Source organism: Primulina huaijiensis, chromosome 6, assembly GCF_012295235.1.
Source record: "Primulina huaijiensis isolate GDHJ02 chromosome 6, ASM1229523v2, whole genome shotgun sequence".
Classification (NCBI taxonomy): domain Eukaryota; kingdom Viridiplantae; phylum Streptophyta; class Magnoliopsida; order Lamiales; family Gesneriaceae; genus Primulina; species Primulina huaijiensis.
This window is the reverse complement of record NC_133311.1, coordinates 3,106,848-3,129,607: the sequence shown is the minus strand read 5'-3', so window position 1 is coordinate 3,129,607 and position 22,760 is coordinate 3,106,848. Positions and strand designations below refer to the sequence as shown.

Here is a 22,760-nt window from a genome sequence, read left to right as displayed (position 1 = left end):
CTCAAGTTTGTGCTTACGGATAATTGCAAATCATTGTTGAAAATTCATATTATGTTCGTTGCATTGTATAAACTTATTTTCTTTGTTATATTTAGCAATTTGAGTCGATTATTTTACAAAATTGTCCAATATTGAAAATTTTCAATTAATTTTTAGTCCTCGTGCAATTTTTTCCGATCATAATTTACGGTCCAAGATTGGTTTTATATTATTTTATGCAATTGTGGTATTCATTATCTCTCTTTTCTAATGTTTTATTTTTATGTCCATTCAAATAGGACGATAAAAGCCGGAGATTTTAAAACTTTATTTTAGTTTTTTTAAATTGGTGAGCTTAATTTTTATATAGTTATATATTTCGGATTTTCTACTATAACGTAGTGGGTGGAAGATATATGTTGTGTTAATTGGATGAAACTCCGATGTTTATGACAGTTAAGAAGAGATACAAATTCAAGTTAAAAAAATTTAACATCAGTTGTATCAAAGTAGGGACGACGTGGTGAGGGTATTTAACGCTTTATGTGGAGAAATGATACATAAAAAGTTCGAGAAATATAGTACGGATACCTGGAAACTACATTGATATAATAATGTATTATGCTTAAATTAACTGATTTATGAGGATCAATATGGAATTAATATACCAATATATTCCACAATTAAAATCGCGTTCATGTCCTTGGACCTTTTATTTATGTATCCATTGCTTAACTCGCACACTTCTCCATTGCATCGTGAGCTTTCTGTGTGCAACATGCCGGGCGGTAGCTCTTCCAAACCACCTCACTCTTCCTTCTCAGCTCAATCCCACCACCGAAAATCCCGCTGGGAATCCTCCTCGTCTACGGCCGCGGCCGGCAAATCATCCGCGGCTCCTAAATCGAAACCTTCTCCTAATCTTACCGCCGCCGCTGCCGCCGTCGTCGTCACTACCGCCGCCTCCGCTCCTAGCAGTAAAGATGCTAACAGCAAACCTTCAACCCAACAGTCCATTCCCAGGCCGGAAAATCCATCTGCAAGGCCTGATAATCTGAACTCTTTATCAGGGCAAAGACCAGTTTTCCCTTTCAACGAACCACCTCCGCCCCCATCTTATGGATTCCACATGCTCGATCGCAGGAGCATAGTTCTTGCTGATGGCTCGGTACGATCTTACTTCGCTTTGCCCCCTGATTACCAGAACTTTACGCCTGTGCCACGATTGGGTTTTCGTCCTCAATTTCGTGGACTGCATGAGTTTGGGTTTGATAGGCCTCCGTTCCCGATAACGCCTGAATTTCCAGGTTCCAATGCATGGGCTAGGGTTCCAGAGTTTTGGAATCCAGGGCCCGAGAATTCCTTGAAACGTAAGTTCGGCGAAGATGAGAGGGGGGCCACGGATGATGGGTTTGAGCGTCAAAGACAACAGCTTTTGCAGTATGGAAATGTGAATGGTCCTGGACCGAGTTCTGGGTATAATTTTGGGAGAGGTGAGGAGATGAGAGCCTCTAAGAATCCGAGGACTCTCGAGGGGAATGCGAGTAAGCTAAAGCATAGCGAGGTTGACCAGAATGCCTTAAAGAAGGCGTTTTTTCATTTCTTAAAGTTGATTTTCGAGACCGCAAGTCAGAAAAAGAATTATTTGGGGGATGGGAAACAAGGATCTCTTCGGTGTCTTGCTTGCATCAGGTCTGATGGTGATCTATATTTTAGATTTCAATGTACATTACATTATTCCAGTGTTTTTTTTGTCATGATGGTGATATGTGTTGCACAGGCTTTGTTTTGAGTTGAATGTTTGCTAATACATGTGCTTAGGTCTTGATAATTTGCTTAATCCCAGCAACTAATGGGATTCAGGGATAACAGCCATGAACAATTTTTGTTGTAGTAAAGTAACAAATAAATTTTTCTGTAGGAAATATGGGATAATTTTTGGTTTCATTTGCGGGAATTTAGGAGATATATTATCTGAAAATGTGTTTTCAGTATTAAAATATAATATTCATTACCGTTACCGGCGTTACGAGCACATTCATTGTGTTCAGACATTCTTATTTGTCCAACTTCTACAGGAAAATTTAAAACGCTGAAGCAGGTTCTACAGGTTCTTTTATTTGATATGTAACGGCCATATAGTTAAATATGGATAATGTTTTTGGCAAATCATAATTTGGATACTCTATAAGGTGCCTTGTCATCATAACACAATAAATAAACATGTATATATGTGCAATGTATATATTTGCTTATATAGATAGTTATGTGGTGGTTTTCACGGGAAAAAGTATCTGGGATGTCAAATGGTAATTCCATAGTCTCTTGCTTGCTGTAAAATTTAGATATAGATGCATGTGTGGGTATTACCAGGTCGAATGTTAATTTTTTCTTACCAATTTTTATCTTTTGTTCTGCCTGCTCCTTTTCCATTCCATGTTTTGTTGTCCCTCCATAGTTTTTATGCCTGATACACTTTGATTGTCCGTTTCTCGCCCAACCCTTTGGAGCTTAGAATTTAGGAAACTAGCAGGTTGCCATTTTGTTCCAGCCATTATCTTGCAGATCATAGTAAATATATATATTTTAAGAAATGTATTGGGTTAATTTAGGTATAAAGAAAATGATGGTACCAGAAACAATATGTTTTCATGTTTTATGTAGAAACTAAGGTCATATCTTTATTGTAGAAACATGTTATATCTTTATCGTAGAAACATGTTTCATGTTTAATGTAGAAACATGTTGCATCTTTATTACTCTTTTTTGAGCACTTTACATCCATAGAAAATACAGATTTGCACAAAAACCATCTTTTATTTCTAACAAGTAGTTTTGTTGGGCAACCCTACCTGTCGATGGAAAGAAAAAAGGAGTCGACTATCAGAAGAAGTCTCAGCCTTCGCGCCCCCAACACCGACGGAAAAGAAAAAAATAAAAAATGAAGTAAAAATCATGGTAGATAACCCCCCTTTGAAACACTTTGGTAGTGCTCCTGAAGGCGGTTGGGTGGGGTGTAGTTAAGCGACATGGAAATTATTTTGTAGTTTTTGTTGGTGTTAGCATAGCTGATAGCCTGATAGTAGGTGACATGATTTTGATGAAAGTCCACGCCTCAACTGGGGTGCAATAATTATGCACTTGGCTTGATTTGGAATGTCGTCAATGCTCGACTATCCTCATTAGCTTTACTAGAGTAAATCAATGAGCCGTCAGCATTGACTTTCGCATATGGTCTGGTTGAAATTGTTCCTCATTCTTGTTAATGAAGGGTAAGATCAAGAAGACATTAGATCGTGTAGAAACTAAAACAGCTATGATGGGCTATAAGTAGTGCCTTGGTTAGCGAATAAAAATGACTAAATAAAGGCCACAAAACTTAAATGTAAGAATAATTCTTGAGCCCATCCTAACTTAAATAAGCGGCTGTAATTGTTTAGAATAAATCAACCGAGCCCATGCCTAATGAAGTTGATCTTGGACGTTAATTTGACTGTTCTATGTTGAATTTCCAAACTTATCCTTTCCCCCACATTTTGCCTTTCTTGCAATCGTCAATTCCACAATCTTCAACTTATTCTGATTTCCATTCCATTAGTGAATAAAAATGACTAAATAAAGGCTACAAAAATTAGATATAAGAATAATTCTTGAGCCCATCCTAACATAAATAACCGCCTCTAATTGGTCAGAATAAGTTAACCTAGCCATGCCTAATGAAGTCGATCTTGGACATTAATTTGACTGTTCTATTTTGAATTTCCAAACATATCCTTTTCCCCCACATTTTACCTTTCTTGCAATCGTTCAATTTATTCTTAGTTTCATCTCATTGGTGAATAAAAATTACTAAATATAGGCTACAAAATTTAGATATAAGAATAATTTTTGAGCCTGTCCTAACATAATCAAGCACCTCTAATTTGTCAGAATAAGTGGACCTAGCCCTTGCCTAATGAAGTCGTTCTTGGGAATTAATTTGACTGTTCTATTTTAAATTTCCAAACATGTCCTTTCCCCCACATTTAACCTTTCTTGCAATTGTCAATTCCACAATCTTCACTTTATTCTTATTCCATCCCATTAGTGAATAAAAATAACTAAATAAAAGGCTACACAAATTGGATATTAGAAGAATTCTCGAGCCCATCCTAACATAATCAAGAGGCTCTAATTAATTGGTCAGAATAAGTGAACTATAGTACATGCCTAATGAAGTCGATCTCGGACATTAATTTGACTGTTCTTCTATTTTGAATTTCCGAACATATCCTTTACCCCACATTTTACCTTGCAATAGTCGATTCCACAATCTTCAATTTATTCTTATTTCCATCCCATTAGTGAATATCAAAACACGTGAGTGGCTCTCCATTAATTTGCTTATTGATCTTGGTCAGGATCACATTAGATGTGAAGTGGTTTTAGCTTTATAGTAATTTTCAATTTTTTTTTTACTTTTGATGCAGAACATTTGTTCTATCTACAATGGTTCTCGTAACAATCATTTTGATCTGTTCTGTTTCTAGTAATCAGTAGCTTTAATAGCTAAAGTACTGGACTGGAACTGTGTTATGTGGATTGTTGATTATTAATTTTCATATATGCGCATGATGCTTGTCATAATAGATCACAAAATTTTGAGTACATTCGCTCTAACATGAATGAAACACAACACAATACGTGTTTTCTTCTTGCCGAATTTTTTATTTTGTTTTGTTTGTTTTTTCTTTCTTTTTTGGTTGTGTTATTAAGAAGGCTTGTGCTAGCTTTTCAGAAGTTAATTTTGTGTGATTTTTGTCGTCCCAGAAGAGGCCCTATTGCTGCTTTTGCAGACAGCAATGATATGGCATATTGGGTTGTTTGAAATTTTATATTAGTTTTGTTGACATCATACTTGATTTTCTGTCCATGCTCATCTCAAAACGTAGCCTGTGACGTGGAGACCTTGAAACATGTTATGTAGATAGAATTTGTTGTATGTCAAATTTGATAGGCCTACAACTGATATACTTAAATTATCGAGCTTTGGATACATACATAAGGTAGTGAAGTTTTGCGAAAGACTACTCTCTTTACTTGAAAATTTTTCGTATGTCTTATTTTGTTTAACTGCATAATTTTAAAAGATCAAGTAATCATTTAATTTATGTGAAGAGTATTTTAATTTATATGAAGAGTATCTTATACATAATTCTTAAATTAAGATTGAACAGTTAAATACAAAAAATATTAGAAATTTATGGGAATTGAGAATCTAAAAAGAATACACTGTTTGTGACCAAGAAGTCTGTGATTCGGAGACCTTAAAACATGTTATGGGCATGGTATTTGTTGGTACGTCATGAACTTAATTTATTGAGCTTTGAATACATACTACAGAAGGTAGGGTTGTTTTTTGACATACTACTCTCTCTGTTTCAAAGCATTGTCTTGTTTCCCTTATTTTAATTGCATAATTTCAACATATTTAGTTGTCATTTAATTTAGACAAAGATTTCCTTGAACATAATTCCAAAATTAAGAGGGAATGGTAAAATACAAATTTAATGGAATTTATGCTGCCAAAACGAAAGCGGATCATCGGGAATTGAAAATGTAAGGAATACCTTGGTGACCAAGAAGTTAAATAAGGCAACAACTTTGATAAGAAGAAGAGAGTAAAATTGATGACCGAATTTTTTCTATATGTTTTAAAATGTCATCTGTGCTATTGAGAATTATGTGCTAGCACATCTACTTTGACTTCTGGTGAATGTGCACCTTATGTAAGTATACGAGTTGAATGCAATAATTTACATTCACATGCTTTTTAATGTCTTTGGGATTTGCTGATGGTCTCCTGTGATTCTTGTGGAAAATAATTAAAGCATATGGCCCCAGTTCATGCAGTGATTAAAGACTCATAGTTGAATAGGCTCACAATCAGGTCTGGCTATTTTTTTCTAGGTTCTTTGACTAATTGGCATTGTACAATCCTTTGTTAGATTTTTACCTGTTAATAACCAAGTTAAGGTATGCTTGGATAGGATGGAAATGCCATATATCCCTGATTTCAATAATTTGATTGTCGTTGCCTTTTGATTTATCTTTCTGACTTTGCTAAATATCTGAAAAGTTCAAGTAGTGGAAATAATGCCACAGCTTCTAGTAATTATGTTGCCTCTGGATGGAATGATTGGAATTTAAGACGAATTTTATAGTGAATTTCAAATTACGTTATTGTAGATGCATTTGAAATTAATATTCGAATCGATATAAAAGTTTGAAATGGAAAGGGAAGAATTTGAAATTCATCGTATTCAAAACAATCCAAAGCAATTGTAAATCTCAAATTTATATATCTGGTTTCAAATCTTTGAATCCAAAGTATTTTTTATTTTCATGCTGCCTTTAATTGTTTGTTTCATCTATTGATATAGATGATCGGATGACTCTACAATGTAAGTATATCTAAGTTGACATTTCAGAGACGTCTAAATCGGTCAGGGGTCATCCCACTCTGAGAATTAACTTTCTTTATAGTTACCTATCTATCAAAATTATTTTAATGTTTTTATTTGATTAGCTGACTGTTGAAACCAATGAAGCCTTCATGATTTGAATTCGCTCAGAAAAGTAGGTATAGCTATATATTATAATCTCATTATTGTGCAAGCTGTCTCCGTGTCTGAGAACTTCAACACGGTTTTGGCGTAAAATACAGGGCTTCAAAAGATTTTCCAGACATGCATAGTCTTATCATGCATGCATACAACTTGGACACTGCTGAATCAATTGTGGATCACCTGGCCTTTCACAAAGCGTTGTGCATTCTTATGGGCTGGAACTATTTAATGCCTCCTGATAACTCGAAAGTCTATCAGAAGTTGTCTTCTGATGATGCTGAGGCAAACCAGGATGATCTAATTATGTGGCCACCTTCAGTGTTAATTCATAATACCATCACTGGAAAAGGTAGAGATGGGCGTTTGGAAGGTTTAGGAAACAAGGCGATGGATAGTATTCTTAGAGGTATCATGCACCATTCTTTTTAATAATTTTCTTATTTACTGCTAGATGTTCTTTCGGATTGTCTGGCAATCTTAAATGGCTGCACCAGTAAAACATTTGTGTTTTATAGCATCCACTAGGATTCTGTGCCCTTCCAGACCATTAATGGGACATCCTATACAGTTTGAAATTTCATGTGTTGTCTGCTTCACCGAATGAATTTGTTGGCTACATTATTCCCTTTTAATATTTTGAATTTTACCCCTCACAACCTACTGTTATTGTTTTATGACAGATGACTGGTATGCTGTCGTAATTGTTATATTATTTTGTGTCTATTTATTATCTATTTATCAGGCAATAGCCTTTGTTTGCATTTGGTATATCCTTCCTATTTGCTCTAGAATATATTTTTGCAGTTGGGGCCGGATCTATCTCAAGTTTCTCCAGGATAATTTGTCAGTGATTTTAATGGAGAATGTATGTAGTGTTATACCATTTGACCTGATCGAGTTATAGATGCCCTCTGTAGTATAACAGCTCCTAAAACTGCAAGAGGGTGTGTGACTAATGCATCAATTTTTTATGTTATAGTGTTATACCATTTGACCTGATCGAGTTATAGATGCCCTCTGTAGTATAACAGCTCCTAAAATGTGTGATTCTTTATCACTGCAAGAGGGTGTGTGACTAATGTTCACAGGCACCCTACTTTAATAGCACCCTTATTCATCATCCATGAGAACCATTATCTGCTAAAATCTGAATTAACTTGACTTTTACAGTTCTTCATACTTGGGCTGTTGATCTATTTTCGTAACTGAGCATAATCACTTAAAAGAGCATATCACCTAGGTTCTGTAGCTTTTCATGTGTCATGTTGTTTTTCAAATCTACTATCTATATTTACTTTATGATGCAATTTGATGATAAATTTTCTGCTGGAAAAAGGTTGAAGCTCATGGCATCCATGCAGCGGCTATGCATTTTATATGCCAATAAGAAGTTATTTGCCTTATTGTTTGGTGGAATTTTCTCTATTTCATTAAGTGCACGACAGATAAATAGCTCTGTCCTTGTCCGTCCAAGAAGTTATTCTATTTTATTTTTTAGAATTAGAATTTAAGGCCCCGATTTCAATTAAAGGAAGTTCTAGTATATGCAGGTTATTTAATTAAGATGACTTTGACCTAGGATTTGTTTGATTTTTCCTCCTCATCAAATTGATCTCTCTTCTAGTTTCTCTAAGCTTGTGTATGAATTTTAATCAGGTGCCTGTGATTGCAGTCTTATTACCAGTATATTATCCTTTCTGTGTTCGTTTTCTCAATCTTGTAGTGGGCTAGTTTTTTACATATTTTTAGCGATCATTTATGTCTATTAGAGTGACTGTAAACATTCTCTGATGGTGTTTCATTTTGAAGATGGCTGCTCATCTGTCATGTGTGCAGTCACCTGAGCTTAAACTCCGTTAACTTGTGGATCTTATTTGATTAATTTAAGCTTTTAATATATCGGAAGGTTCCATGTCCAGAACTCTGTAAAAAACCAATTCTGTATGATCGAGTCTCGGCTAGTTGGATTAGTGGATCATCTGATTGAAAAAGATTATGTATAGAACGTGGCTCTCCAAAAACCAATGTTGGAATAGATGAACTTCCCAAAAAATTTAGCGATGTCTGATGAGTGGATAACAACGGTGATCAATTGTTTTGCCTATAATTTAGATAGATATTTTGAACTAGGGTAATAGGGCGTTGTGGATTTTTGAACCAGACAGGATTAATAGAGGTGGCAACTCTATCTTTGGATGGAGAGAAAAACAACCGCCCTTTGGCAATTGAAGGTTACGTTTCATGGATTGTCAATATTCTCTGTTATTCTGTCCTCCGGTTAATTTAATTGTAATCTGAGCTGCAAATAATAGATGTTTGCTTATTGTTGAGAGTGGCATGGGCTGATATTACAGTTGGCTGATCAATCTATATTATATATATATTTTTGGAGGAAATATAGCTACATAATTTTCGACATAACATTATTTTTCTCTTCTTCTGGAAGTTTATCTCCCATCTCTGCATATTCAATTCATAATGTCTTCATTTGACAATGTATCTTGGAAGATAATAAGATAAAATATCAGGTTCGGATTGTTGGCATGATCTTAAATATGTAGAAGTTTCATGCTTCAACTTGCTACAAATGGTGAAATTGGCCTTGGGATCTTGAATTGTAATTGCTGTCTGTCAAATATTAGTGTACTTATTCCTGCCCTTCCATAAATCTTGTGTTTTAGATCTTGGATTCCCTACCGCCAAGTCAATGTCCATGCATTCAAGAGAAGGCCATCTAGGCATCCATACCGTAAAATTCCCAGGTGACGAATCTGGTTTAAAGGAGGCGTTGCGGCTGGCAGAATATTTTGAGAAGCAGAAGCATGGGCGAAAAGCGTGGGCCCATGTTAAACCTTCTGTCACCCTTGGTAAAGATGATGAGAACAATCCAAACCTTGTGAAACCAGACTCCAAGAGTGGAGAAAAAAAGAGGGTTTTGTACGGGAATCTAGGTACTGTTGCTGATCTAGACAAGGTCACTTTCGAGATCAAGAAGAAGGTTTCAATTGTGAGCAGAAGGGAAGTCGAGCGATCCAAATAATATACAATTGTTGCAACCATTTTTACCGAAGAACATGCAATCCTTAAGCTTATGCAATTTGGCTGTGACTTGTGAAGACTACATGATTTATTGATTGGGTTGTTTGCTGGAAACAAGACTTGTTTGTAAGAGTACTACATTAACATAACAGTTGTGTCGTCCTGGATGGATCTAAATGATATTTTTCAGTAGTATCTTTCTGATGGCCAAATATAAATACATTATATATTCACTCGAATGAGTTCAACTTGACTCATTTAACTTTGAATGTAGATGTGTGCATTCAAAGTATCATAAATCTTGTTTAATTGAGATGTGATTTGTTAAGCCTTGTGGGTGGTGTGGACGATTTGAACTATTTTGAGATTTGTGTTCTCTGTACTATTCAATAGCACGATATCATGAAATTATTTTGTTTCAAGTTCCTTCAATTCAACCTCAAATTCTAAAACGAAGGAAATTATTTATTGCTTGTTCTTTGAATCAACTAAGCATAAGAGTGTAATCATATTTGCCAGTCATACTATACTATTTCAGAATCTTAGTTTATTAAAAATGCATGTGTATTATTTTTTTTTGACTTGGGGTGGGGGATTGTGAGTTGTGGGCATAGAACCCATGACCTTTCCCATATTTGAGAGAGGTGATGCCCACTTGACTTAGAGGTCAGTGGCAATATGCATGTGTGTTCTAGCGATGACCAAACTTACCAAGATACAGATATCTGTTAACCTACGCTGTGGTAAAGTTTGTGAGCTTTGAGCAACCTGGCCCAAGCAAAGACTATAAAGGGAATTGGTAAGATATTAAAAGCCTGCAATTGCCCCGTTTGGTTTAAAGTAAAAAATAGCTCCACGTGGAAAACATTTATATTCTATGTTTAGAGCTGACAACATGGCCGTTGAATATTTGGAAAGAAAACTTACAAGCTGTAATTTGGCTATGGACAGTTCAGTTAAATAATGATTTTGAAGAGACGCTGCGCTCTTGGTCGTTTGAATTGTAGAATCCGTAATAAAATGTGGATGAGAAGGAAATGGGAATGGCAAAAGATGTTACTGACGTAAGTCTTTACAAGTTAAATGGGTTCTTTTTTTTTTTTTTAGTGCAGGGGAGAGGGTGTGGGGATGAGAACTCGAACTCGAACTCGAGCCTCTACAATTTTTTCACTGGGGTGATACTAGTGAGCTAGAAGATTTGGGTCGACACAGATTTTATGGTTAAATTTTGTTTTAGTTGATTGGCTGTACTCCATTGGTGTACTTGAACAATATTGATGGCTGTGCTGCTCGGATTGCGTCTAAACTGGAATACATGGGGCCTGGCCAGGCTCTAGTGTCTAGAATAGGTATCGGTGTTAACTTCACTTTGAATAATCATCTCCCCCTTCCCCCATTCGTAATCTGGAATTTGGCTGGTGTGGCGATTTTGGATAAAGCACCAACACTTTGCGTTTGTGAGTAACATTCCTCTTTCTGTTATTTTCCATGAAGAACGTCTTCATAGAGTGTACAAGCAGAAACACTGGTATAGGGTTGGCCTTGATAAGCTTATCATTATCATGCTCCGATTCCATAACTCGAGCGGAGAATTGTTTTGGGTGATTTGGGTGCTGAATTGGTCCACTTGGGTCGTGCTTGAGGAATTAATTACCGGGCAGGGCAGTCTTCAGAAAGCTGAAGAGATGCGTGATAACACATCGAAGTCTTTCATCCTTGTACAAACTGATAACCCTGCAAACCCGAAGGTAGTTAAATTGCTAAAACGTGGAGCCAGAGGCGGGCTCGCTAAGCCAGTTGCTCCCTTCTTGAATTTTTCTATAGATCGATATAAAATTTGGCTCTGCTGCTTTAAATTTGCTCGTTGAGATAGTTTATGAAGTAAGAATCGTTGTTTTTTTTTGTTTATCTCTGAAGTTGGAATTGACGATGTACCATACAATAAATTCTTATGTGGTGAAACTGTGCTTTAGCTTTTCGCCAGGAACCAGTCGAAACTTCCTTTCTTTTTGGAGGAAAACCTGATGTGTAAAACCCGCTAATTTCAAACTCATGTACTTGAAATTTTGTTCTAGATTATCAAAGATTGTATTTATTAATTATCCAGATTATCTAAAATAGTACAAGATAATTAAATATTTGGGTAAGGAGCTCGGATTTAAATATGCATGTGTATTCTGGTGTGTAACAATGAATCGTCATCGTTTTTTTATTTAAGTATATATCTGAAGTTGGATTTGACGATTTACCATACAATAAATTCTTATGTGGTGAAACTGTGTTTTAGCTTTTCGTCGAGGAACCATTAGAAAGTTCCTTTCGTTTAGGAGGAAAACCTGGTGGGTTTCGTTAAAGGGTCAAATTTTCTTCTATATATTCAGCCATCATTCAAGGCAGGTCCACATAAGATCTAAGTTGGTGCTGGTTTTATCCCTAATGCTCTGGAGGTTAATCTTATTGATTAAATGATTCAAGACAGACTTTTTTGTTCCTTCCTTTCCTTCGTTTCACAAAATGCTGCCACCGAACGTTCTGCTGCCCCGTTATCATGATGTTCTTATACATTGTCTATCTTTTCAGATTTCTAGTGACTTCTTATCTTGGCCATGAAATGTTTGTGGTGGATTATTTTAAATATTTATCACATGTGCACTTGTATTAATGTTTGCTTCAATTGAGCTTTGAATATCAGCAGCAGAAGCGATTAAGATTGCGAACTGACCAGAGAATGCTGGAAAACTCCTTTTTGCCAGTCTCTTCACTTCTCTGTAAGACTAGAACAGATTGAAGTTACTACATCATGATATGCCGTCTTATATTCATTTTGAGAACAAATTTGGATGGATACATGCTATTTTGTCAGTGTTTTGGAGAGCTGTACCTCTCTTCCATGCTGTTTGAGTCCATCAGACAAGAGGCAGATAACTCGACTCTCGAGTTCTAATCAAACAGCTGTCGCGACTAGTTTCCCACGACGCTCGATGGTCCAAGAAACTCAACTGTGGGAATCTAAATTCAGGTTCCATATCGAACTGTTGAAAGAAAGAAATCAGTGCATTCTCTGTCTGATTAAAGTTCCTTTTTCGTAGTTTTGCTTTCTAATAATATGGAATCTTGCTGCTAATTCAAAAATGAATGCGATCTCTTCATGAAGGCTTAATGTTATGGGCTCTGTTTTGCATAGAGAATAGGCGATTCTATTGCTAATACTGAAACTGACGGAGAAACCATATNTTTTTTTTTTTTTTTTTTTTTTTTTTTTTTTTTTTTTTAAATTTTAAAAAAATCATTATTTAAATTTAAAATTTATGTTAATTTTCTTTCAAACAAGATAGTAGCTCCCCTTAATAAAATATTTCTAATATAAGTGTTTTATATTTAATTTGCTCCTAAGATGCGATAATAAGTCAGTTTTGATATTCATAAACTTATTTTAGAATCAATTTTAAATCCTTAATTGGTTATTATAGTAGTTTTCAATTCGAATACATAATCATTTAGAATTCATTCTCAATGCAAATATAATCTTATATTAAAAAGTATTTCATCATTAGGAGCTTTTAAATAAAAGCCAATTCGATTAAATTTTTCAGAAAAAAGTTTTTTCTCCACAAGGCTGGAAACGATCACGCGGGCATTTAAAAATTATATTGAATAAATTATTTTTCAATAAATAAAAACACTATTCGAAATTTTCATAAAAAAATTCATTATATAATTAATTATGTCTAAATCGCTTATATTATAGGATTAGATTGCAAATCTGTTTTCAAGTTGGTGGAGTAGATAAATGTGTCAATCGTTCGATTCTCATTATCCTAGAATCACTTTTTTGAGCGAACTTATCACACATGATTTGGTTAATACATTTTACACAAAAAATCTTGTGAGACGGTCTCACAGATCAATTTCGTTGGTTGAATATCTTATTTGGGTCATCCATGAAAAAATATTACTTTTTTATGCTAAGAGTATTACTTTTTATTGTGAATATCGGTAGAGTTGATCCGTCTCACAGATAAAGTTTCGTGATACCGTCTCACACAAGACCTACTCTACATTTTATCTGACCACCGTAGTTTGCAGACAATTGCGTTAGCCCGATAATTTATACATCGAACGAGATCGCATGTTCCATATTGAAAAGAATATAGGTCAACCGTTCGATTCTAATTCTCCTAGAGACACTTTTTGATCGAATTTGTCACACATGATTTGACTAATACAATTTATCTGATTAATATAGTTTGCCGAAAATTGCGTAAATCAGAGAGTTTATGCATCGAACGAGATTGCATGTTCCATAGTAAAAAAAAAATATCTAGGAGACTTGTCCCAAGGCAATTATTGAAATGGGAGAAATATTCAAGTACAATGTAAGGTGCGTTGACTGGTTGTTTCGATTTTTAAGGGAGGTAAGTGCCGAGTATATCTAGACATGAGGAGGAAATAGGAGTCGCAAAACATGTCACTGAAGTATGTCTCCGCAAGTTAATTGGGTTCCTTTTATACTTGTTCTTGCATAAGAAGATTTGGGGTGGAACTGATTCTGTGGTTGGATCGTGTCTCAGTTGATTGGTCGTACCCCGTTGGTGTACTTGAACAACGTTGTTGATGGTTGTGTTGCTCGTATTGCGGCTAAGCTGGAAAATATGGGGCCAGGCTCTATTGTCAAGGATAGGTATCTCTTCAACTTCACTTTGAATCATCAAGATCAGATTTTTGCAAATTTATTTTTCCAAAAGAAATTTTCTTCAGTTTATCGTTTCAAGGATTGGTTATAGTATGATTGCAGGTGCCGAGTCACGGGGCCTCATCGCACCTGGAGAGGTTAGCTGATTTTCTTCAGCTGGATTTAGTGCAATATTTTTGTTGTTCGCACATCTCCTCAACGAGATGTAATAATATTGTTCACTTTGGACATAAATCTTTATGGATTTGTGTTTGAACTTTACCTAAAAGTAATGAAGATATCATTCAATCTTAAACACATGATTTTCTTCGTGCATTTCCAATAAAGGACTTTGGTTGAATTTTCAACAATCCTCCCCTGAACCTCCCCTCAAGACAATCCGTCCATCCTCTCCACTTAGAGGATCATACATTCTAATCGAGGCCACTCATCTCCACTACATTGGGAGCGCACACATTATATGAAATACTTGGAGCGCCACTTGCCTCAATCTCATCACGTATTTAATGAGAGTCCTCACCTCCTGCGTTTAAGTATCTGAGGATTCCACCCATATGGCTCGACCTAGACCATGCCCATGATACTTGTATTAAATCACCCTAATGTTCTCGTGAAATTGCTTTTTAGTACACACATGAGTTCAATCATTGAAAATTGCTGTTGAATCAAGAACTTGCAAACCAATCAATGGATATGCAAGAAATCAAAAAAGAAGATTTAAATGGTTCGATCATGAATTGATCTACATCCACGAGAGAGTCAATCTTATTATCAATGAATCCAAGACACAAAAGATATCTCACACAGAAATAATTCACTCTTGTAGATCTACAAAACTCGTATACACTCTTGATTCTTTTGAAGCCTATATCTATCTTGTATATTTATGTACAGACCAAAACAAGGATGATTGACCCTTCAAATGCAATCTAGATATATATTATATGCGTGTTAGCTTCTTGATATTGCCGATTCTATATCGGACTTGATCTTCAGAATCCAACTTCCAACCAAGCTTCCTCAACTAAACAACCAACCTAGAACTAGTCGTTGTCTTGACCACTCAACTCTCTTCCACTTCATTGAGTTATGTGGATTAGATAACACTCGTGGTTCACAATTCTCCACCTTTTTGTCAATCCACATTCATAACATTGACTCTCAAAGCCTTAGTTCGCAGGCTCTTCAGCACAAGTTGCTCTGACCTCTTGCAAACCATTTGGTAAAACCTTTATGCACATATTTATAGGGTTGTCATGTATACTAATATTCACCACTTTTACCACCCCCAGTATCTATCACTTCGCTGGTGAAATGAAGCTTAACATCTATATGCTGAGATCTTTTTTGAAATACTTGGTGTTTGGTCAATTGGACAACTCTGTGGCTATCACAATGTAATAGTACTTCTTTTTGCTCAATACCAAGGTTCATCAAGAATCCTTGAAGCCATATAGATTCCTTGACTGTTTCAGTGATTGCAATGTACTCGGCTTCAGTTGTAGATAGAGTCACCACAGATTGTAAGGTCCATTTCCAATTGACTGCCATTCCATGCACTGTAAATATGTAACCGATCAATAACTTTCTGGCATCTAGGATCCTTCGAAGTTTGAATCCACATAGTCTAAGATCATTGTACCTCTTCCTTCTGTTATTTCAAACAACAGACCAAGATTTACTTTGATGCATCTTAGTATCCTTTTTACAGGTTGCAAATGTTGCTCACATGAATTTGCCATGAATCTACTTACCGCGTTAATGGAGTAAGCTAGATCAGGCCTCATGCATATCATCATACATTAAGCTGCCCATAGTGCTTGCATAGGGGACTGAGTTTATATATTCCCTTTCCTTTTCAGTTTGAGAAGATTGAGACACTGGCAACTTAAAATGATGAGCTTTCAATCTGCCATATCGAATCTTTCTAACACTTTATGCAAATATCCATTTTGTGTTGGTGTCAAGATTCTCTTATCCCTTTGTCAAACTATCTCCATGCCTTAGATTCTCTTCGCTGGTCCAAGATCTTTCATTTCAAAGACTTCATTAAGTTTACATTGAATCGTGTCAATCTTCTATTTATCCTCACATACTAAAAGTATGTCATCCACGTATAAAAGTAAGTAGATTTGTTTTGTTGTTTGGTAAATGATTGGAATATATGCACTAATCATACTCATTATAAACTTGTGTCGATGCATGAACTCATCAAATCTCCTATACCATTGTCTAAGGTTTGTTTAAGTCCATGCAAGGACTTTCTTAATACTAACTGTAACTCTGCTTCAACTTCACTCCTTTTTGGTTGTGATATATATATATATATATATATATATATATCCTCTTCTAAGTCTTTATGGAGAAAGGTTGTCTACATCAAGTTGCTTTAATTTTTGGCCCTTCTAGGCTACAATAGACAGAAGACACCTGATTGATTGATGTTTAACCACTGGAGAATATTTCGTGAAAATCCATGCCTTCAGTTTGTGAGTAGCCCTTGGCTACTAACTTGCTTTGTACATTGCCTCTTCTACCCCTAGGATTCATTCCTTTCATTTGAAAATCTATTTGCATCCAATTACGTTTTGGTTTGTAGGTTTTGGTACAAGTTCACAAGTATTATTATTGTCTAGATAGTTTATCTCTTACTTCATGGCTTTCCGCCATTGTTTCTTATCACTTGAGTTCATGGCTTCCTTCAATGAGGTAGGCTCGACCTCATTTACGATTGATGCAACAGAAAGAGCATAAAAGATAATGTAAGAATAGCCATATATTTGAGGTGGTTTTATCATCCTTCTTTGTCTGTCCCTCGTAACTTGATATTTCTGACTTTATATGGTACTATATTGATCATTCGCAGGCTGCTCTTGAGTGTCCATACATGTATCATTTCCACCAGAGCATAGAATTGGTAACTCCACCTCCACTTGTGTGCCATCTTGAGTTTGTCTTCTCGGAGTTGCAACATTCAAAGGAAAAAATGATTTTCTTTGAAGATCACATCTCGACTGGTGAATGTTCTTTCATTTCCAGGCTCAATACACCTTACTTTATATCCTTTAAATCCATCTGGATATCAGAGAAAAAATACATTTTAATGCCCTGGCTTCGAGTTTTCCTTGTTTGATGTGTGGATAAGCCGTACACCCAAAAACTTTGAGGTGATCAAGGGCCGGTGCTTTTCCTGACCATTTCTCCATTCGTGTTAGACATCCTAGTGGTATTGAAGGGCTGCGATTAATCAATTAGTTTGTTGTTGCCATAGGCAATGACCAAAATGATCTTGATAGGCCTAAGTACAACATCATACACCTCATTCTCTCCAGCAATGAGGCCATTTTTTGTGGTGTTCCTGCTACCGTGAGGTGTCTTGCTATCTTTTTGCTATCACATAATTCACTAAACTCCTTGGAACAAAATTCTAGGCCATTATCAGTTCTTAAATATTTTAGGCTCCTCTCTGTTTGATTATCTTGAAGTGTAAGCCATGATTTGAATCTACTAAGGGCTTCATTCTTATGTTTAAAAGTGTGTACCCAAACTCATCTATTGTAAACATCAATTAACATCGTGAAATATCTAGCACCGCCGTTTGATGCTTCATGTGAAGTCCCCCATATATCCAAATGGACATAATCCATGGGGGCTTTGATCACATGCTTGCCTTAGTAAATCTGACCCTGGTAGGCTTTCCTTTTAACACAATCCTCACAAAACTCTGACTCAGCAAGTTGATCACTACCAAAGAGTCCTTGTTTGTGAAGTTCTTGTAGCTCTCTCACTTATGTGGCCTAATAAGAGATGCCACAACTTTGTGTGTCACTAAATTACAGACGCAGATCCGACAATGGTCTTACCATCAAGTACATACAATCTGTTCACCCTGGTTTCGTTGATTACCATTAGACACTTTTTATTACACTTATTTGTCCATTTGAAGCTTTAAAGGTGTATCCTAATTGATACAGTGTACTTAATGAGATTAGATTCCGTTTCAACTCAAGAACATGGCGAACATCATGTAGTGATCTTTGAATTCCATCAAACATCTCAAGTTTGACGGTTTCAATTCCTTTTACTCGACAGGTTCTGTTATTGCCCAAAATAATTGCCCTCTGTCTAATTCCTGAAATGACTCAAATCAAGATTTGTTCGGAGTCATGTGGAAGGAACACCCACAGTCAAATGCCCAATTCTGACCATCGTTTAGCTCTGAGATACATAGCACTTCGACACTTTCATAGCCTTCTTCTCTTGCTGCCAAATCACCTTGTTTGGCTTTTCCTTCAATTTCTTTCTATCTGGACAATCTCTCCTGAAGTGACCATGTTTATTATAGTGGAAACATTTTCTTTTGTGTATCTTGACTTAGATTGCTTCTTGATCTTTCCCTTTCATCCTTCATGTCATTCTAGACTCAAGTCTCCCTCGAGTTATCAGGCCTTCACCATTCATTTGCCCACGATTTTTGTTCAAGACTTCCTTTTTTTTTGACCTTAATGCCCTCTGAACATCACTCGGTGATAGTGTGTCCCTACCATATTTCATGGTTTCGATGTAGGTTGAGAAAGACTTAGGGAGAGAGTTTAACAGTATGATGACCTTATCCTTCTCTTCAATCTCGATCCCAAGATTTTCCAGATAAAAAATGTGCTTATCATATGTATCAATGTTATCCCTAATCGGCAAGGTATCATCCATCTTCAATGCAAAAACTTACTTTTCCATTAGATCTTGTCTTGGAGAGTTTTTGACATGTATATCTCGTCTAATATCTTCCAGAGTTCAATAGTTGTTGTTTCTGAAGATACTTGTCACAAGACCTTGTCATCTAGGTTTAAAGTAAGCGCGATGAAGGCCATATTCATTATCTCAAACTTTTCTGCTTCAGAGAATGATTCTAGAATGCATTTGAGACCTCCAAGAGCCTTTTCAACTTTCTGCTGAACGAGGATGGCGTACATCCGTCTTCTCCAATTTGCAAAGTCCCCTTTGCCTTCAAATCTCCCAACCTCAACTTTGGTAGCCATTGATTCAACATGATCTGATTGAACTTAGTTTTGATGTTAGTTGTTGTATAATGGAAGTGACATATCTCCACAATGCTATAATAATGTTCATTTTTGGCGTAAACCATCAAGGATTTGCTGTTAGATTTTACTCAAAATGTCTCATACCAATAGAGATATCATTTGATCTTATTAACCTGATCTTTCTTATTCATTTCCAAAGTAGGATTTGGGTTGAATTCCCAACATTCACCCCCTCGAACGATGGACCACCAATGTTCTCATGGTCCATGTCTCCCCTCAAGGCAGTTCATCCATCATCTCCACTTGGAGTATCATACATTCCAATCGAGGTCACTTCTTTCCACTACATTGGGAGCACACGCCTTATGTGAAATACTTGAAGTACCACATGTCTCGATCTCATTACAGATTTACTAAGAGCCCTCATCTCCTCCGTTTAAGTATCTGAGAACTCCACCCACATGTCTCGATCTAGACCATACCTCTGATATCACTTGTAGTAAATCACCCTGATGATCTCGTGAAATTTCTTTTTAGTAGACACACGAATTCAATCATTGAAACTTTTTGTTGAATCAAGAACTTGTAAACCAATCAATGGATATGCAAGAAATCAAAAAAGAAGATTTACGTTGTTCGATCATGAATCGATCTATATCCACGGGAGAGTCAATCTTATTAACATGAATCCAAGATACAAAAAATATCTCATAATGAAAGAATTCACTTTTGTATATCTACAAAACTCGTATACACTCTTGATTCTTTTGAAACCTATATCTATCTTGTATATTTATGTAGAGACCGGAACAAGGATGATTGACCCTTCAAATGCAATCTATATATATATTTATATGCGTGTTAGCTTCTTGATATTGCCGATTCTATATCGTACTTGATCTTTAGAATCCAACTTCCAACCATGCTTCCCCAACTAAACAACCAACCCAGAACTAGTCGCTGTGTTGACCAATTAACTCTCTTCCACTTTATTGAGTTATGTGGATTAGATAACACTCATGGTTCACAATTCTCTACGTTCTTGTCAATCCAAATTCATAACATTGACTCTCAAAGCCTTAGTTCTCAGGCTCTTCCCCACAAGTTGCTCTGACCTCTTGCAAACAGAAGTGAAACTTGTCATTTGGTAAAACCTTTGTGCACATATCTATATGGTTGTCATGTATACTGATCTTCACCACTTTTACGACTCCCGGTATCTATCACTTCCCTGGTGAATTACTTTGAATTACTAGGTGCAAATATCTTTTTAAAATGAATCAAGATTTTAATTTATAGGGTGAATGTCACTACAAAGTATAAGAGGAAAATTAATATATAAGGAGATTCATTAACAAATTTTTGTTATGATTCAGTTGGGCGAAAACTGTAGTGTGTAAAGTTCAAGGGGTATGTAATAACTTGTGTTGTGGCTTGGGTGTGGGGAGTATGTCAAAGATTAGCTTAGACATGAAAATGAAAGTTGCGAAATCACCATTAATATGTGTGTCGAGCTTATGTTTCATTCATTTAATTGCTAGATTGTGCTTATAGTCACTCCTCATGTTTGTTGGCGGTGAATTTGCAGGAAAAAAAACAGAAAATAATGAAGTGAAGGTGGAAAAATTAAGATCCAGACAGAAGGAATCATGCTAAGATGGTAATTTCCAACTACCCCAGCATAAATATATGAAAATAGGATGTCACGCTAGGGCGGTAATTTCCGGCCACTTCACCGTGACCCAATATGGAAATTTTTCAGGACTGATTTCTTTCTGATTTTTGAGAGAATTTCAGACATAATTAAATATTAGCAGCCCTAATGCATAAGAAAAAAGAGTAATTCATCAAGTTTGGGAGCAGCCACAAGGGAGAAAGAAGCTTGAAGCTCAAGGAGAAAAAGAAAAGCCGGAGATTTTCATGCCCCGTCTTTTCAGTTCTTCAATTCCTTCAATACTTTTAGTTCACTTTTTTCCAATCATTGTTTTGATAATTTATGATGATTTTTGGTAGCTAAACTTTATATGTGTAAGGATTTAAGGACATGCTACCGCGAGACATTGTTTTATTTGATTTGATTATCTAATTTTGCTTATGTTTGATTATATTATTGTTTTATTTAAATTATTAAATCATAGCTAACTTTTATGATATTCCTTATTACGAGGGAGTTCGAAATAATAGTTTGTAATATGAAGGAGTAATATAGTTCGTTGATTTATAATTTGCTTAGACATATTAAATTGAATTCATCATTATAATGATAGTCTAATAACTCGAAAGCTAATAGATTCTATGTAACGTCTCCAAAATTTGAAGGTCCACGTGAATTACATGCATGCAAGTTATTAAATTTCTTTTGTATTTTATTAAATTGTTTTAAAGCATTAAATGCATGTTTATTTTATTAATTTGTGTTTAATTATTTTATGCATTTTATGCATAATTTTTGCATGATAGCGTTTAATTCATGAAATTTTAAAAGTTCAGGCATTAAGGTTTCTATGTGCATTTCACGCTTGAAATGAAGACCGGAGACAGGAGAATTTTCAGGAAAATTATTTTAATACATGATTAATTTTTTATAAATTAATATATGGTGTTTTAAGTGAAATTTTAAAATAATGGGATTTTACTGGGTATTTTTACTCGCAGGATTTTATTTTTAACGGTACGCGAATTTTATCGAATCGGGTGACTTTTTAAGGGTTCGGCTAATATTTTCAAGAAATTTTCAACACGAAATATTTTTCAAGAGTACGTTTAGATTTAATGGACCTACTTTTAAGCTTGTTGGGCTTCAAACCCTTTTTAAAACTTTTAAAATGTAAATTATGGCTTTGAAACTAATATTACCTATATAATTAAGCTATTAAGCTACTAAGTATTGTTTAACCTAAACCTAATAGTCATCAGCCGACACCCCCTCCCCCAGCTGCTTCCTCTCTCGGGTTCAGTGCTGTTTCTTCATTAAAAACCGTCGGTGGCCTCTTGTTCTTGCAAAGGGAGCTTCCATCTTCTCGTTTTTGATCATCAACATCATAAGGCACGCTTTGCACCCTCGTTTTTGCATCTCATACGCCATATACATGCTGTTGTGTGATTAATCTGTAGCAAACTCCCGATCCCAGCAAGAACACGAAAGTTTTTCTGTTTTTGTTCATGTGCTGTATTTTCTTTCTTTGTCACTCACGCCTTTCTGAATTTCAGTGTAAGGGGCTGCGACTTTGGGTTGTCTAAAGTCTGCTGGTGGTGTCAAGTTGCTGTCATGAGGTTTAGAAAATGTGCTGGACGTACACGAGTGAAGAACCGAGAGTTTGGGGCTTGTGTGGTTCGAGTTCTGTCGGGCAAGGGCTGCGGCTGTGCATGGGCTCGAACCCAGCCATGTCTCAACCTTTTTCA

General features: G+C 35.8%; 1 protein-coding gene and 1 long non-coding RNA gene across 2 annotated transcripts; both read left to right on the top strand.

Annotated features, from left to right (window-relative positions):
- Window positions 1–661: 661 nt before the first annotated feature.
- Window positions 662–9,954, top strand: LOC140978992 (uncharacterized). The gene is made up of 3 exons (XM_073444330.1): window positions 662–1,671; window positions 6,686–6,993; window positions 9,269–9,954. Exons 1-3 carry the CDS (start codon window positions 677–679, stop codon window positions 9,625–9,627), a joined length of 1,662 nt encoding a protein of 553 aa, XP_073300431.1. The 5' UTR covers window positions 662–676; the 3' UTR covers window positions 9,628–9,954.
- Window positions 9,955–14,025: 4,071 nt separating this feature from the next.
- Window positions 14,026–21,409, top strand: LOC140978686 (uncharacterized). The gene is made up of 3 exons (XR_012175600.1): window positions 14,026–14,307; window positions 14,411–14,456; window positions 20,947–21,409. It is a non-coding gene; the product is annotated as an uncharacterized lncRNA (long non-coding RNA).
- The last annotated feature ends 1,351 nt before the right edge of the window (window positions 21,410–22,760 follow it).

Excerpts from the sequence above, each read along its gene's own strand:
- LOC140978992 (XM_073444330.1), top strand. The coding sequence starts at position 677 with ATGTCCTTGGACCTTTTATTTATGTATCCATTGCTTAACTCGCACACT. Across the intron at positions 1,672-6,685 it reads CGGTGTCTTGCTTGCATCAG|GGCTTCAAAAGATTTTCCAG; the intron begins GTCTGATGGTGA and ends CGTAAAATACAG. Across the intron at positions 6,994-9,268 it reads GATGGATAGTATTCTTAGAG|ATCTTGGATTCCCTACCGCC; the intron begins GTATCATGCACC and ends CTTGTGTTTTAG.